Below are 17,141 nucleotides of genomic sequence, written 5' to 3'. Positions count from 1 at the left end.
GTATACCTTGTATATAATGGAAACCACTTCAAGCCAGGGAGTGCGGCAGCATCCGCCGCACCCGTAGTTCCAGCACCTATGGTCATGTGGACTAGTAATAATGTGTCCATTTTATAGATGGGATAAGTGAGGCAGATAGGTTAAATTACTTGAAAAAAGCCATGAGAAGAGTCAATATCAGAGCCAGGGTTAGAACTCACGGTTCTGACCTCCCAGTCCTGTGCACTAGTCACCACACCAGTCCTCTCAGTGGGCCTCCATAGTATTTCGTTATCACCCAAGTAAGGAGAAGAAATAGGTTTATTACAATCCCTACTAGTCCTCATGAGACTGATAAAGAACTGTTCCAATGAAGCATGTCCCATTTAAATATTGTAACCTTTAAGCCAAATTTCTTAATAACAAAATACTGTTTAGTCAGCTTGAAATGTTCTAAGATTTGCAAGCATCCCCAGTTTCCAAATGTCAGACATAAGATAATACTGTATTTAAAAAAAAAAACCCTTATAGCAAACATTTTAAGAAAGCTGGTAACAATACTTCATGATGGATTTACTGTTGTTTATTGGATGATTACATCATCTGGACTCCTTGTGAAAGTGCCACGCTAAGGCCCAGGAAGAAGAATAAGCCCTACCACCAGATTAGTGCACTATAATGGGTGAGATGCAGAGATGCCATTAGCTGCAGGGTTGGCCGTGTGATTTACCCTTCTGCACAGGCAAAACATACGTGTAACTTGCTGGGTGGGTGTTGGGGACAGTAGGAAAAATGCAAGGGGAGCAACACAGGAGTGAAAGCTGGTTTCAGAACGAAGGGGAGGTAAGGAATTCATTCAAATCAGAGCCAGGTGCGACGAGTACTAGTCCCTGAGAAAAAGAGCTAAGGACGAGGGAGAGACTGTTTCGTGTTTGTCGGCCTCCTCCCTCCACACACCAATGCAAAAGTCAGGGAGTACAAAACAGTAAATGGGTAAAAGCCACCAAATTAAGGGGACCCATATCGGAACGCATGTAAAACATCTCTCTAAAAAAGTTGCGCACTGCTTCTGCTGCCAATACAGCCACAGGCACGTGACAACAGAAAAACGCTGGCGAGTCGCTCAGCTTGCGTACCTGCAGAAGAGGCCGTTGCACTCCTAGCATCTTCATGGTGTCCGCATTGGCCAATATCTTCAGGGGGTCGGATGCCTTGGTGACACCTTCTATCTCTTTGTTGATCTCTGCTAGGACTTGATTAAGGAAGATGTTCTTAATGTATATGGTGAGGAACTCCCGGAGCGGACATTGTTTGGTTGGGCCAAGGCCCAAGGCATGCTCAATCTCCTGAATAAATCTAAAATATAAAAAGGGAAATCACACTTAGCCACACAATACAATTACCAGGACCTACACGTCCCATGCACACAGCTAGTGGGAGAACACAAGGTCAATCATGGGAGCTGGCGGGGAAGAGTTGTAAGATTCAGAGGCAATGGAGTTCTAACAGGGTGCACTGGACACAGGCAGGACTCCTGAGTTTATCCCCAGCTATGCCCTTGACTGTACCCAATTTGAGATTCCTTAAAGAGTCCTGATCTTCAGAAAGGGCTGAGAATCCACTTAAAATGGAGGCACCCAAAAATCATTAGTCACTTTTGAAAATTCTGACCTGTATGTGAACTTGGGCAAATCATTTTACCTACCCATGACTCAGTTTCCCTTTCTGTAAAATGATATTCCACTTTATTTCGAACAACAACCACCCATCACTCTTAAAGGGCTCTTTTCATCAGCAGATCTCAAAGCACTTTACAAAGGAGTTTAGTATCATTATCCCCATTTTTACAGACAGGGTAAGCGAGACACAGAGAGGTGACATGCCATGCCCAAAGTCGCCCAGCCAGACTGAGAACCAGGTATAGAACCATCTCCTGCGTTCCAGTGCAGTGCTCTATCCACTTGGCCACAGTGTGTCTCCTCATGCACTGACTGATCCCTGGAAGACAAACGCTGTATATGTGCTATGTACTATTTTATTATTCCAGGAGAAGTGATTGGATCACATTCACTTATATGCATGCAGAAGGCATGTTGCCTTTTTCCAAATATCGCCCCCCACTTAATGTCCCACCCTCCTCAAAAATTTCAGCATCTTCTCCATCAACACATCCTTATTTCACTGACATAATTTGCTTGGCCAGGACAGCTGCTTTTTCCAGGAACTACCTCCTCTCACATCAATAAAGTGACACCCTCAAGGCAAAGATGGTTTCTTTGGTTTACATCCAAAATGACCGAAGTGAGTCATTTTTTTCCTTTATTTCTTGAAGTGATGAGGACGATAAGAGAAGTCACAATTAATTGATTTATCAATCTATAGTACTTGTATGGCTCCCATTATGGCAGTATTTGAGCACCTTGCAGACTTTAATGTATTTACGCTCACCACCACACCCTGGTGATGCAGGGCAGTGCTACTAACTCTGGTTTTTGTTTGTTTGGGTTTTTTTGGGGTGGGGGGCGGGAATTGAGGCATGCAGAGACTAAATGACAGGCCAAAGGAAGCCTGTGGTGAAGCCGGGATTTGAACCTAAGTCTCCCAAGTCAGTCTCTTAACCACTGGGCCATCCCTCCTCTCCATGGGAAGGATTTTTTGAACAGAGGCATTTCTGACATTTCCGGCATTTATCAGCGATGTCTTAGCAGTTACTATGCCCCCCCGAACAGATCAATATGATTTTCTTAATTGTCGATATTTTCTACTTCCACACGTAGTTCTCTAGATGAGGTAACTTCTCTTAGCAGGATTGATAGAGTGTCCCCTGTCAATTTCAGCAGCATGATTTCTTTCAGATATAAACCATTTGTTCCCTAATGCTTACACTCTGCTGACTTCATCAGTCTAAAATGACACATATGGGGTGAGGCAGCATTCGCATGGGGAGCCATTCAGTCCAATAACTTTGAAAATTCACTCAACTGTCAGAGCTGCAGTGGGACTTCCCCCAGCAAAAAGCACATGGAGAGAAACACAAAGGAAGGCAGTTTACTCCCTTGTTTGCACAGATCGATAAAGCGAATCAAGTTATCCACCAGGGAAACTGCAGAGTCATGAAGCAGGAGAGAGGCAGGAGAGGCCTATCTCTGAAATAACACACCCAATGTCACCAACTTCTGTGGCCTGACATTTCCTGATGTCTTCAAGGGGATGCTTGTCATGATTAAGCTGTGACTTACTGTGCTTTTATGTTTGTTCCCATATCTATTTGCAATGTTCATATCATTCTTTATATGGATACCCTTCCTTATACAGGGCTTCTTACAGAGCATTTCTGATCTGGAACGTAATTTTAGAAATAAGAATTAACCTTCCCAATGCCCCTGGTAGTATCCTTGTTTTACAGATAAGGAAAGCAAGGCAGAGTGCCTAGTTCCACAAATGCATACGCACACGCTAAGCTTTAAGCTGATGAATACTGCCACCGAGGTCAAAGGGACTACTCACATGGTCACAGTTTGAGCATGTGCATAACTGTCCATAGGATTGGGGTGTAAATGACTTGCTGAAGGCCACAGGAAGAGTTGGTATCAGAAGACCCAGGATTAGATACAGAATTCTTAGCTCCCAGCCCTGTGCCTTCATTTCTATCCCAAAACTCTCCTAAGGCTCCCACTTCAATCACCATAGACCTTGTCTACATCAGGAAACTACACCAGGTTAGGTAACCAGGTTTTCTAATATTATGTAATTTCTTGGCACAGACAGGGCGACAGTGGCTCATTATCATTCAGTAAGGACCGGAAGCGTGTCCGCAGTGCTTTAAGGGATTTGTATTTTACTTGACGCGAACCATAAAGTAATCACAGTGCATGTGAATGCTGATAGGCAGAGATGATTTAGGGAGTGTGACACTTAAGACTGCTCAGCAAAGCTTCCAAGAACAATGGTCTAAAGCTAAGGAAAGAAAATTCAAGCTAAATATTAGGGAAAAGTTATTAAGAGCGAAAGCAAATACGCAGTGGAATGGATGACCGAGGGATATGGTCGAGGAACCATCGCTGCAAATATTCAAGAACAGTAGGATTAAATGATCATGGTAATGACGGTGAAACACTGAAATTTTCACTGGTTCAAAAGACTCCATTAAAGTAAGTGGGGATTTTGCATGAAAAAAGATTGAGTAAAAACCTAATAAGGATGTCATCTCAAAGAGAACAGCTAAGCCGTGTGGGTGGATGCTATAAGCGATTTTCCCCTGCCCTCACTATTTATGATCTCACTAAAAAACTGATCTTATGGAAAATATATTACACACAAAACCCCCTATATTAAAAGAACACTATTAAGGTTGCAGAGTCGGCACTCAAAGGGAGGAAATGCCAGTATTAGGGTTATTTTTACAACATTAGTTCGTCCCCCTTGCAAGTATGCATTATGATACAGTCTTCAATTACATGATCACATACAATTTTTTTCCACAGGTTTCCTCCCACCTTCAGTGAACGGGATGGACCTGCTCTGGGAATGAATCAAGACTGTGTACTCAACAGCAGGGTTGAAACCTTGAGATCCATCACACCAAGCTCTGCCACTTGAGTTAATGGAATAACAGACAGCATTATTTGGTTGTCATCCTCTATGTGGATCAGCATTAGCGAGGGATGGGGCACTTTTCCAGTTCATTTTACACATAGTTGCTAACAGCAGAAGAATGATGAGACTCAGGATCCTTGGGTTCCCTTCCAGGCTCTAGAGGGGCATGTGATCTAATGGGTACAGACTCGTCTGCCCACTCCCTCCAATTGTGACCTCTTCTACCCCATTCCCACCAATCTATCTTTGTGTCCCAGTCTTGTCACTTTCACACCATGGCTTGTCCCAACCCCATTCTCCTCACCTAAACAACCCCGGATCTCAGACTCCTTGCCCAACAAATCCTCCGTCTCATTCTTCTGGACTCCCTGACCCAGTCTCCATCCATACCCAGTCCCAATCTCCTTGCCCACCTACTCCCTGTTCCTGCCAGCTCCCCAGCAGCTTATCCTCCATCTCCATGCCCAGCCAATCCCTATTCCTCCTCACCCATGTCCTTAATTGATCTGTCTATCCCACAGCAAGAGGGTGGCCAGGTGACCAGTTTTCAACAGGAAAGTCTGGCCGAAAAGGGCACCTGACCAGACATCCAAAGTCTGGTTACTGCGGGCGGGGAGGTTTTTCACTCAAAGTCTGGTTACAGCTCCCAGTCCTGGCTCCGCAGGTGAGTCCCTCCTGACTTGGGTAGAGGGGAGGGGGGAGAGTGGAAATGCAACGAGCGATGGGGGGAGAAGGGAAGAAGAGCGATGGGGGCGGGGCCTTGGGGGAAGAGGCGAGGCAGGGTTGGCAACCCTAACCAGCAACCTGGCCACCAGTCACCTGTTCGCCCACACTCCCTGTCCCCCCGTCCCATTCTTCCTTCTGACCCTTCTCCATTTGGCTTAGGCAGCTTCTTCCCCCATAGACCTGGGCCCAGCAGGGGCAGGTCCCATTGAGAGCTCAGTTCAGATGGCTGGACCTGAACAGCTTGAAGCAGCCCAGAGCTGCAATTTCAGGGAAAGTCCTACTCAGCTCCCAGCCTGACCCATAATATTTTATAGACAGGCACGTATATAGACTATTATTTCTTTCAATTTATGACAAATACCTATCTGAAGCCTAGGCACTTTCTGATCTTTCCAACAGACATGAAACATTTGACTGAGTGACCATCATCATTAAATAAATATCTCCACAAGAATACCTTCCAAAATACTCCTCACTCAGCTCACCCCCTCAGTCATCCCACCCACAGAATAGGATTAAAAAAATGTCATTTTGAGTGAAAAACTCACCAATATAAAATGGTTTAAAAATTAAATAATTGAAAACTTTTGACTCTGGATTAAAACCCTCAAATGAGGCACAGCTGAGTGTGTGCTGCACACATGACCGTGTGCCAATGGGCCTCTGGAATCAGATGCCTTTCCATAAATCCAAATAAAAAAAACCCATACGAAATCATCACGATGGTGAAAATGGCTCAATGATCATTTCAACTGCTACTATTTTCGTTTTATTCTCCAAAGAGTGAGATTTTAGATACACCTTGCTGCCAAACAGGACCATAAAGAAGGGATGAAGCCTCAGAGGAAGAGCTTTGATTCAAATGGTCTGCTTAGATTGTTTTACTAGAAAAAGAACCCTTCAGATGCAATTTTCAAGGGATTCAAGAAACAGTATCACGAGCCTCATTTAAAACCATCTCTCACTGGCACATGAAAATTGAAGAAAAACCCATAAAGGTTAACGCACTGTGGGGTGCATTCTCTCGATGGGTGAGAATAAGTCATATGGCGCATCAAGAAAATTCCCCTACCACTTGGTAATTACACTTATTTAACATAACTGCATTCTTCCTTCTGTAAAATGCTCCAAAGCTTTCTCCATATAAAAATGCAAACCAAGCACATCATGAGATCCTGGACCATGGTCATTGCATATACTCCAGGGTAATTGTCCAAAATCCTAATGAAGCTAAGCAGGATTCAGCTGATCAGATATACATTTTTGTGAAATGTCTGCATGGGATGGAGATCCTGAAAAGATGAGGAAAAAATGGAAATCTGCATCTCATATCCAATTCACAACCTGCACTTGCAAAGTGATATACAAATTTAACTTGTTTTCTCTCTCTATGAAAGCATTTGAGGTGATTTGTGACTACAATTAACTGTTCCCTGTAGACAGAAAAGCACTTTAGGTAAAATGAAGTGCCTTTTTGCAAATGACAGTCGTTTGGATTTTTTAAAAAAGCACATCATTTCAGAATATTTAAGTCATTCTAACTCCCAACTTTGATGGCTGCCTTACCTATGCTGTATATGTTTAAAAAAAGATTGATTCAGAAACGTATATCATCATTCGTCCCACGTTTAGGTGTTTATTCCTTTTGTTATTAAACCGCTAATAAAAAGAAATGTCATTAAAAATACAGAAAATGCCTCATTGAATTCCAGTAACACCAGCAACTTCAGTTAAGCCTATCCTGATTTAACTAATGAAGCTATTACCCGAAAGTGCCCCCAAAATAAACTGGGTTGGATTTTCAAAAGCACCTAAATCGTTTAGGAGCACAAGTCCCACTGAAATTCAACGGGATTTGTACTCGTAAGTTACTTAGGTGCTTTTGAAAAACCTGCCTATTATATACTAGCTAATCCGCACTCCACTACTCCAGAATCATTTCATGTTTATTTCATGGTAGACTATTTTGTATTATTATAATAAATAATAATAATGTAGTTCCCATGATGTGGTAGGTGCTTTTCATACATTCAAGAAGGGACAGCATCAGCTAGGAGAAGATCACAATCTAAGGGTAGACAAATAGACAGAACAATTGGCAGGACACACACAAATCAGCTCAATTCACTGTATGCAGCACAGCAGAAGAGGGGTGTTTGAAAAGCTTTTCATTGTGAATGGCTTTTCCAAAATCATTTTTCAGCCTTTAAGGTAATTTTAGATTGATTAGCAGGAGGAATTAATAAACTGTGAAGTCTATGAGACTGTGAAATAGGCACCCCCAGGAAGTGATGGAAGCTTCATACTATTCAGAAAGAGACTGTACAATGCATTGGAAAACATTCCCTAGGGACCAATCTTACAACAGCATAGTGGATGGACTAGATGAGCTGGTAGAATTTCTGCATCCCTAATTTTCTGTATTTTCATTTCTACTTCACAGGTCGACACTTAAACTACTTCCCTGTCGCCCTGTGTACATATATATCTAATAACAAAATAAGGAGTTATTTTGAAGTTTAATCCTAAAAACAGAAATAAGAGATGATTAAAACAAACTGGGTAATGCAGTCAATCCCCTTGCTGGTGCAGAACTGTTCCCTTTGTTATACTGTTGAATACTTTGTCTTGTCTACATTTTAATATCCCAAGTGGTGGATGTTTTCATCACTTCCCTTGATAAAATATTCCAAAGCTTGATAGATCTCACTGTTGGGAAGTTTTTTGTGATATTAAACCTAAATTTCCTTCTCTTCATTTCACCCCGTTATGCCCATGTGTCACCTTACACAATTTTCTCTTCCTCCTTGGTGATCACACCCTTCAGATACTTAATAAATCCTAGAACCCACACAGAGAACATCCTGCCAGATACCCTCTTCTCCTTTATAACTAGGGGGATTCACATCAAATGTCCCTACTGACTGCAGCTATGAGAGTATGGCATGGGGAGAGAAGTGATTAAACAACCTCCCATGAAACTGGTACTACGGAGCTGCTTATAACATACTCTGCTTACAATGAAATCATTGGCTTGCTTTTTTCCATCCCCCTAACTAGCTATTTCATGTACCAAGTTGGTTGACAAAACAATTTCATTGGAATAGATCCCAATTCTCAACAAAATCCTCATTCCATTTCATCCTCTTTCCTTTCTTTGCTCTTGAAGTGAAATCCTATTGAGACTCTTGAAGTGTCAAGTGATTCTGATCATTACATATGTACATAGTACAATAAATATAAAACATCCACCATTGTGATCATTTGCCATTGAAGACCCATCAGTTGAGTAGATACAAAAATGATGGAATGCACAGTATTTCCACAGAAAAACTAGACCATTGGGAATTATTTTGGTTAGAGTATTATCAGTTACCATTGAATTGATATATCTCTGAGGAAGGTGCTAATGATCAATACCTTAACCATATGAAAGATAAACCAGCTGTCTACACGAAAAGACTGTTTGAAGGGAACAGTATATAGGAAATGGAAGCCCAAGCTCCCACCAAGGTGACAGAGCACAAGCTAACGGAAGGTGTAGGCACAACTCCTTATTGAGATCCGTCCATGGTGGTTGAATTTAAAAGCTCACCAGCTTCCTCGCAGATAAATACTTAAGTTGATGTCAGTATCTGAAGGATTGCCGGTACCCAGGCAATGTGGCAAAATGTTGAGGTAACAGGAAAGAAAACTGGCAAGTTTTAAGGGGAGACCACTAAATCTTAGGCATCTGTCATCGAAGTAACTAGGTCTCAATTTAATGTAAGTTAGCTCATCTGTGGTCTAAAGTAGTAGAGAGTGCAGAGACCTGTCTTCAATCCTGGTTGAGGTCACCAGCTTCTGCCCATATCACAAAAGCACTGCACATTTTGGCTGGGTGGCTAATCTCTGCTCAGTGCTGGGAAAATAGAGTTTGCCAGTCAAGACTGCAACATACCTGATAGAGAAGTGTGGGAGAGGCTTATATACAGCACTTGCCCCTGTAATACATTGCGGTACCAGTTGGAACTGAAACTTATGTTCAATGAATGTTCAATGATGGGGCTGAATTCTGTAGGGTATTTTAGGCAATAGATTACCATAACGGTCCCTTCCCGCCTGAAAATCTATCAAATCAGAAGTCCCTACTCAGGAAAAACTGTCTCTGACTTCAACAAGCTTTTTGGATGAGTAAAGACTTCAAGATTTGTCCCTATAGCAGGATAAGGGAAGAAGGTTGATGGTCTTGTGACTAAGGCAGTAGGATCCAGGCGGTTTGGGTTCCATTGCTTGTTCTCTCACAGACTCCCTGTGTGACTCTTGGGCAAGTTGTTTCACTCTCTGCCTCTGTTTACCATCTGTAAAACGGGGGTAATAAGACTTCCTATCTGCACAGGGGTACTGTGAGGATAAATTTGTTAAGGGTTGTGAGGTACTCAGATATTATTGTTGATGGAGGCCATGTGAGTACACAGAATAAAAGGTGTATTTTACAAGTAAATTGTGCTGAAGCAGCTACTGTTTAGTAACTAGCTAATTCCTGCAGATCACAAGTTTCTAGATCAGTTGAAGTACCACTGTGATAGAATGCTGTTTCTTACATTGAATCAAAGTGGGGAGTGTTGTTAATGGTTGGAGCATAGGATGATTAGCCAGGGCTCCTTGGACCTAGGAACTCTGGATGTAAAAAGAATGAGCATTTACTGCCTAAGCTAAAGACCTCATGTTCCATAGTTCAAAGGCTGTCGCAGATTCATAAATGTCTATATGTGGACTAGCCACTAGAGAGGTACAGAGAGTCACACTATGTAAGCATGAGTTATACTCTCAAAACCACAGTATATCTGTAAAACGCAACAGTAAACAGGTTCAGCTGGCTCCTCCCAGTTATTTCTACAGAGCCACAGGCATGAGTTTCACTTTACTGACACAAAAAAAGGTCTCCGCTCCTAGGAGCTTACAATATAAGGACCTCACGCCGACTCCCACTGAAGTCAATGAGAGTCTTTCCCATTGAGCCCTGAATTAAACATTGTCAATACATAGGAGAGGGGAAATGATGTGGAACAGGCATCTATTATTACCCTCCTCATTACTTGGCTAGCTCATTTTAACAGTAGTTCTGCATTACAACAAAGTCCATTTCCAGTGTTAATCCAGAGGGCCTAATTCTCATCTCTATGCAATCAAGCCAGTCCCATTAACTTTAATAGGAAGTAGGCATGTGCATCCAGGAGAGGAAAGACCCCACTAAAAAGCAGGGCTCTGCTATTGTAGACGTTAGTTTTTGGTCCACCTGGTCTGGATCTCAGCAGTCTCCGAACACAGGAAATCTTCATTAACAAGCTTAGGCATAAGTGAAAATATCTTTCTGCTCTGATTCAGCTGAGCAGTAGTTTAGATGCATTGCTCCAAAGCCTCTCTCCGTCTCCTTTTATTTTAATCATGTTGGAGGTGGATCTCATTACAGAAGTAATGATTTCCACAACAAAGCCTGCACAGTGTAATTAACGTATTGCAAACATTAGCAAGATCCAGCCTGATAAAAAGTTTTTTGAAAGGTTATTTGACTACCGCTCAGATCACACATTATCTATCCTCTAATACCTTGTGAGGGCACGAGCACGCTTTGGGAAGCTGCTGCATATCTCTGAGTTGTTTGGCAGCTGCCAGAACTTAACTGATGATATTCAGAGGTGATTCCTCCTAAGGTGGTAAATTGAAGCAGTTTTCCGACCCTCCATAAGGAAGTCAGCTTTGTTTCAATAGCAGCAAGACAGAAGAACCGAAAACCATTATTGTGTAAGGAAAGCTGTGAAAAGGATATAAATGTCACAAAGCATTGGGAAATATATCATGGAGAACATTGGCAGAAGAATGGATTTAAATGACCTAACTGGCACTTCTTTTCTGTCTCTGATTTCTATTATTCAGATACTAGCAATAGAAATTTGAGAGAAACTCCAGGGTCATCTGTGTCAGATTCTGATCCCAGTTATAACCATGTAAAGCAACTGGCTTCACAGGAGTTCTTCCCTATTCCCACTAGTGTATCTGAGAGTGGGATATAGTCCTGTGAAGTTTATAGCATCCAAAGTCTAACTTTATTCCATTTCTATCTCTAGATACTATTACCACGTTACTTCTCCCCACCCCTGGTGGAAGAATCAAAGCAACAATTGCCTGGTAAACATCCACCCCGACAGAACTAACAGTTGACTGGCCAACGCTGAACTGTTTAGCCATAAATCTGTAATAAACCAGCAGGGCCATCTTTAGGATTTATGGGGCCCTATGCAGTATTATTAAACTGGTGCCCCTATGTCCAACGGCAGCCCGGGCTCGCATGTGTATTTTAGATAAGGGTGCTCTTTTGAAGGATTTATTTAAAAAACTCTCTATGTCTGAAGATCCAAGCATTTAAGGCTAAAGAGGAATACTCTGATTGTGCATCTAAAAATCTATGCAACGATTTTTTAGAGATGTGATTTTATAATCTTCAGCAACATACTAATGAAATATGAGGGAGGTAACTCCAAGTTGGATCACTTGAGTTAATTCTATAGTGCAGATGCACCCACAATGAGAAATGGCTGTATTTGCAAGTAATTACCAAAGCAATTCACGATGCCATTGGCCACAAGTGCTGGGTTGTGGATGTACACAGCCTGCTTTGCATTTACTCTCCACCATGTAGGATTCACTGCCAGCTGGACAACTTAACTTGCTGATGCTGGCGCTCCTTGTTCCTCTCTTTCCATGTCACACTGCCACTGTGATGCCTCTCTGGGTGACTATTCAGAAATGACTGACAATATTGCTCTAATTCACTGGTGCTGGGCTTTTTGATTATTCATGACGACCAGCGTACTTATTTACTGGCAAAGACGACCCAGGGACACCAGTGAATTATGATACAGCTCCCAGCATCAAGTTTAAAATCATCCCAGTGGAGCATATTTTAAGAAATTTGCATTGGAAGGAGAAGACTGCCCAATTCTCCACAAATTCACCCAGCATTCAGCATCTTTATTCTCTTCTGAGCTCCTGCTTCATAAAGATAGCGAAGGGAGCTGGGCCTTTTGAGGCACTTATTTATCCATCATGCAGTACATCTCATCAGATAAATCTACATACACACACAGAGAGGCCTTTTCCCTTATAGCACTTCAGTCTGAAGAGAAAATTCTGGCTCTGGTACATTTAGCGCAGTATGAGATATGAAACCAATGCACCATGCTGCTCCCCCCACATAAATGTTCCCTTCGATTCATCCTTCTAAGCACTTCATCCTTCCAAGTATAAATTGTTCCATGCAGTTTACTGGCAGGGAGAAAGGGGGTGGTTTGGCATCTTTCACACTAGGCCTTAAAAGCCAGGTCCTCTCGGCACCTTGTGGACTCTGACTATACTGTGCCACATTCTATAAGAATGGGGTCTTGCTCTTGGACAAAATTTCTTCTTTTCCCACCGCTGTGAAGCATGCAGTCTATTTATTACTCTCCACGCAGTGCTGGCTACATTGCAGTACATAGTATACCTTTCATATATAATATACAGTGCAGTCCGGGAGCTTTTGGAATGAAATATGCTCCATCAATGTAAAAGATTTTTATATGGCGGCTTCTGTAACTGGTGCCATTTATATTTTAAACTCCCCCTATACAACAAATTGTGCTATGAACAATATAGTATCTGGATTCTGGGCACATAACATTTACTCTCAGAAATGTACCTTGATTCCCTATATGCATTGTTCCTTCTGGTGTTTTTAATAAGCAGGTGAAAGGTTCCCTGGAACATTAGCTAGAACATAGGGCTGGGTATCAGGAGACTTGCTGATCAGATCCTACATCTACCAACAACTCCCTGGGAGATCTGGAAGGAGTCACTTCTTCCAGGTGAGCTTCAGTTTCCCCTTCAGTAAAATGGCATTAATGATATTTACTGCCTTTGCAGTGCTGTTGTGAGGCTTAAGTAATGTTTGCAAAGTGCTGTGAGCTCCTGAGAGAGAAGGCGCTGTAGAAAAGCAGAGTATAATTATTATTATTACTCACATCAAGGTAAAAGAGCTTTCTGAAAAATGCACAGCACTCTGCTTCTCTGATTTTGTTTCAGCAAGTACAATGCTTGGCTAATGGGGAGAGCAGAGAGCTATAATGCAGGGCAAGATAATATGAACATTCAGAGCAATACATTCAGCCTTTAACCTGGTGCCTCACTTTGATTATCTGTATGTTCTCTATGATAATGGAGTAGCTAATGAAAGACTTTTTGTTTTTATGCACTTTGAGGAGCCACAGAGCTGAAGCAAGGTGCAGAGCAAGCACACATGGGGCAACCTTCCCCCTGCACTAGATAGCAATGCTGCACTGCATCACACCCCACTGCAACTCATTTTCCAGTCTAAGCTTCCACCTCTCTCTGCCAAGGCACCACAAACCCTGACCTGCAGCTCTCCGAACTATTCCAATCCTAGTCTGCACTTGAGCAAAGCCCGCCCGCTGTGCCAAACAGCCCTAGGTTTCACTGTGGTTTTGTGATGTTGGTGATTATCCAAAGAGATGGCTGAACTAAGTTACCTACTACTGATCTAGGTACAATTTAAACCCAAGACTGCAGAAGCAAAAGATGAATGTACTAACCATGCCCAAAAGAGGCTCTGCAGTATGTTTATTTACAAGAACCTAAGGCGGATGCAATGGCTGTGAGCATAGTTTGACAGTCAGAGCAGGGAGCTGTGGGTCAGGCCTCTTGAGTCCTATTGCCAGTTCTGCTGCTGACTTGCTACGTGATTAGGGACAATGCTTCAGTTTTCCTGCCTATAAAATGGGTAGAATATTTTTCCACTAATCAGCAATATATCTGGCACTGTAAAAGGCAGAAAATACACACAAAATGCAGGCAGCCCCTACTTCAAAGAGCTTACAATTTAAGCAAGCTTGAAAATCAATCTATACTAATCCACGGCTGATCTACAGAGGTGTTGTGATGCTTAATTAAATGGTGTGTGTAAAACACTTTGGAGACCAGATTTGTAAAGATATTTAGGTGCCTAAAGATGATGAATCCCATGGGAGAGAGCGATGGCTGTAAAAGGAGGTGAAGAGCTTGTACATTTCAGTGACAGTGAGGTTGGCCAAGTAAAGGCATGTGTGTAAGTTAACAAAGCATATTGGGGCACTGCTGCAAGAGGACAAAGTTAAGGCTGAATAGACAACCTTAACTGCGCGTTTGCTGGATTTCAGAAGTTAGAGTGTTGCTCTCAACATTCTGCAAGTGTACGACATACCACCAAGCAACCTTCACTTTACGTTAATGTAACTGTTTCCCACTGAATGGTAAATCCTCTTTTCCCCCCTTGAATGCCTTATTAAATGAGGTTTGTTGATGAGCGTATCTAGAATGCATAACAGATCAATATTTCATGCTACTTTCTGAACAGAGTAGCTTTTAAAAATTAATTATTATTAGTATTATTTTTAAATCTGATCTGGTGGCACATTCTTGCATGTTGAAATCCCACAACTCCTCAGTATGGACTCCTGTAAAAAGTAGCATATGCTGACTATAAATCTTTAAAATGGCTCTATTAATAGAGTGGCTGTGGTGACAGCTTTATAAATGGGCACCATCTTTATGCAAACTGTGTTTTATTAGATTGCATTATAATGATTTGTAATAAGAATGCAAAGATGAATTTAAAGAGGATGGAAATGCAGAAAAAACTCCATTCGGCTGGGGGTTTCAAAGCCTGTGAATTTGGCGTGGCAGACTTCACGCCTGCAACAACAGACATCATCAGATTAGCTTTGCTACAGTTCTGTGCTCCGCCGCATGCTTTTTCCAATCAGATAACAACAGACTAATAACTGGCTTTATGTCTGTCAATCCAATTACTTCCTATTTGGTATGTTGCTGACACTCCATTAAATAAGCAGACAGATGGCACGATCTTTCATTATCATCCAACTGATTTATTAGCCTCTAGTGCGCATAACCAGGGTGCAGCCAATCAATTATATCAGGCATTTTTAGTCCGAAAACTCACCAGGGCAAATAAAAGGGCTGATACAAAGGAAAATAACCTAAGGCTCCGTCAGTGGATGCCTCAGAGACCAATCTATGCATCCAGCCATCCAATGGCACCTAGATAATTATATTTTAATGTCGTTATCCTCCCAACAGCCCTGAAATAATATCCCCATTTTACAGATGTGGAACTAAGGCACAAATAGATTAAGGGCTTGTCCCTGGTCACACAACAAGTCTGTGGCAAATCAGTGTCTCCCAATTTCCCAGCTAGTGCCCTAATCAATGAGCCATCCTTCTGCCTTTGCACAGGGCTATAATCCCACCTCCCCTACCTGCAAAAGTGTAGTTTCCTCAAGTACATGGGTGGGGGGGGAGGGAAGGAGAATGGCCATGTTTGACTTGTGTGACTGAGATTAACTATTGCACTGTGTCGCCATGCAGGGGACAGAAGCTTCATCAAGTGTACGATGGGTGACTCAGGGAATGTTCCACTAATAAGCAAGGAAATGCACAGAAAGGAATTATAAACCGAGCAGAACCCTTTTACAGGGAACTCAGATAAAAAAAAGCAACTTTGTTTGTAAGTGATGTGGAAGGAAGACCCAAATTGTTTCAATGTACACAGTGCAAATCTGGATCTGATTAATCTTGGTTTACAGGGAAGCTGTTTGTGCGGCGGGGGATCAAGTTTGTGACTGATGAAATTCTGCTGCTGGGCGGAGCAAGCCTATTACTTTGGGAAGGAAACATGACAACTCCCCTTTTAAAGATAGGGAAACTGAGGCACACAGTCATCAGATCTGATTTTCAGAGGTGCTAAACATCCAGCTGCTCGGTAAAGTCAATGAGATACACAGGTACAACAGGTTTCAGAGTACTTGTGGCACCTTAGAGACTAACACATTTATTTCAGCATAAGCTTTCATGGGCTACAGCTCACAGCATGTCTAAAAATGAGGTCCTCAGTGACTTGTCCATGGTCACAGAGACACACATTGACAAAGCCAAGAACGGAACAGAACCCAGGACCTTTCGCTCAGCGGGGAAAGAGTCAGAGCGACAGAGTCAATGCTGGAGTGATTTGAGCGCCTCTTAGGCTCTCCTCATCACCAAGGATAACAACTGGTAGCTTGAAAGGGATCTAGAAGCTCTCTGTCCTCTCATTATGAATAATAATGCCCAGAGGGCAGCAAAACTCAGCCTCATAGTTGCAGAAAACAGAGGGGTCATTGCTAGGGTGACCAGATGTCCTGATTTTATAGAGACAGCCCCGATTTTGGGGTCTTTTTCTTATATACGCTCCTATTACCCCCACCCCCATCCCGATTGTTCACATTTCTTGTCTGGTCACCCTAGTCATTGCACTAAAATGCACTAAAGGAAGTAAGCATCAGTGTGCTAAGCCACTCTAAGCAGGCAACTTTACAGCTCTTTAATGAGGATTATGCTTTTAAACTCTTGGTTTGGGGAGAAAACACGGTCATTAACTGCAGTACCATCTTTCCTAAACTATTCCATCCCTTCCTGATTAAGAAGCATCTATATTCTGCAGCATGCCTATCTCTGCCTATTCTATCCATCTACAGAGAAGAGGAGAGATAAGCTTAGAGCCACGCCAAAATTATGGAAATTAAATAAGTTTTTATGAAGCCAGTATACTTTCCTTTGGGGGTTTATTGTCATTTATCAGCCAATTGTAATGACTGTCTATTACGCCGCAAAGTGAATTCAGAAGAAAGGTTTCATTTTGACAGCTCTGGAGAACGGAGTTTCTTTATTGCCACAAAAAAGTACAGTATGTATCAGACAGGTGAGCCTTGCCA

At 42.2% G+C, this 17,141-nt stretch overlaps 1 protein-coding gene across 4 annotated transcripts in view; it reads right to left on the bottom strand.

The window, feature by feature from the left end:
* The window catches only part of EXOC4 (exocyst complex component 4), a 584,936-nt gene that overhangs the window by 162,565 nt on the left and 405,230 nt on the right, over window positions 1–17,141 (bottom strand). For all 4 annotated transcript variants that reach the window (XM_039519698.1, XM_039519696.1, XM_039519697.1 and 1 more), the window contains exon 11: window positions 1,116–1,335. In XM_039519698.1, the coding sequence (XP_039375632.1) occupies window positions 1,116–1,335 (220 nt within the window). The remainder of the gene's footprint in view (window positions 1–1,115; window positions 1,336–17,141) is intronic.

Source organism: Mauremys reevesii, linkage group 1 (genome assembly GCF_016161935.1).
Source record: "Mauremys reevesii isolate NIE-2019 linkage group 1, ASM1616193v1, whole genome shotgun sequence".
Classification (NCBI taxonomy): Eukaryota; Metazoa; Chordata; order Testudines; family Geoemydidae; genus Mauremys; species Mauremys reevesii.
This window is presented reverse-complemented; position numbering and strand designations above follow the sequence as displayed.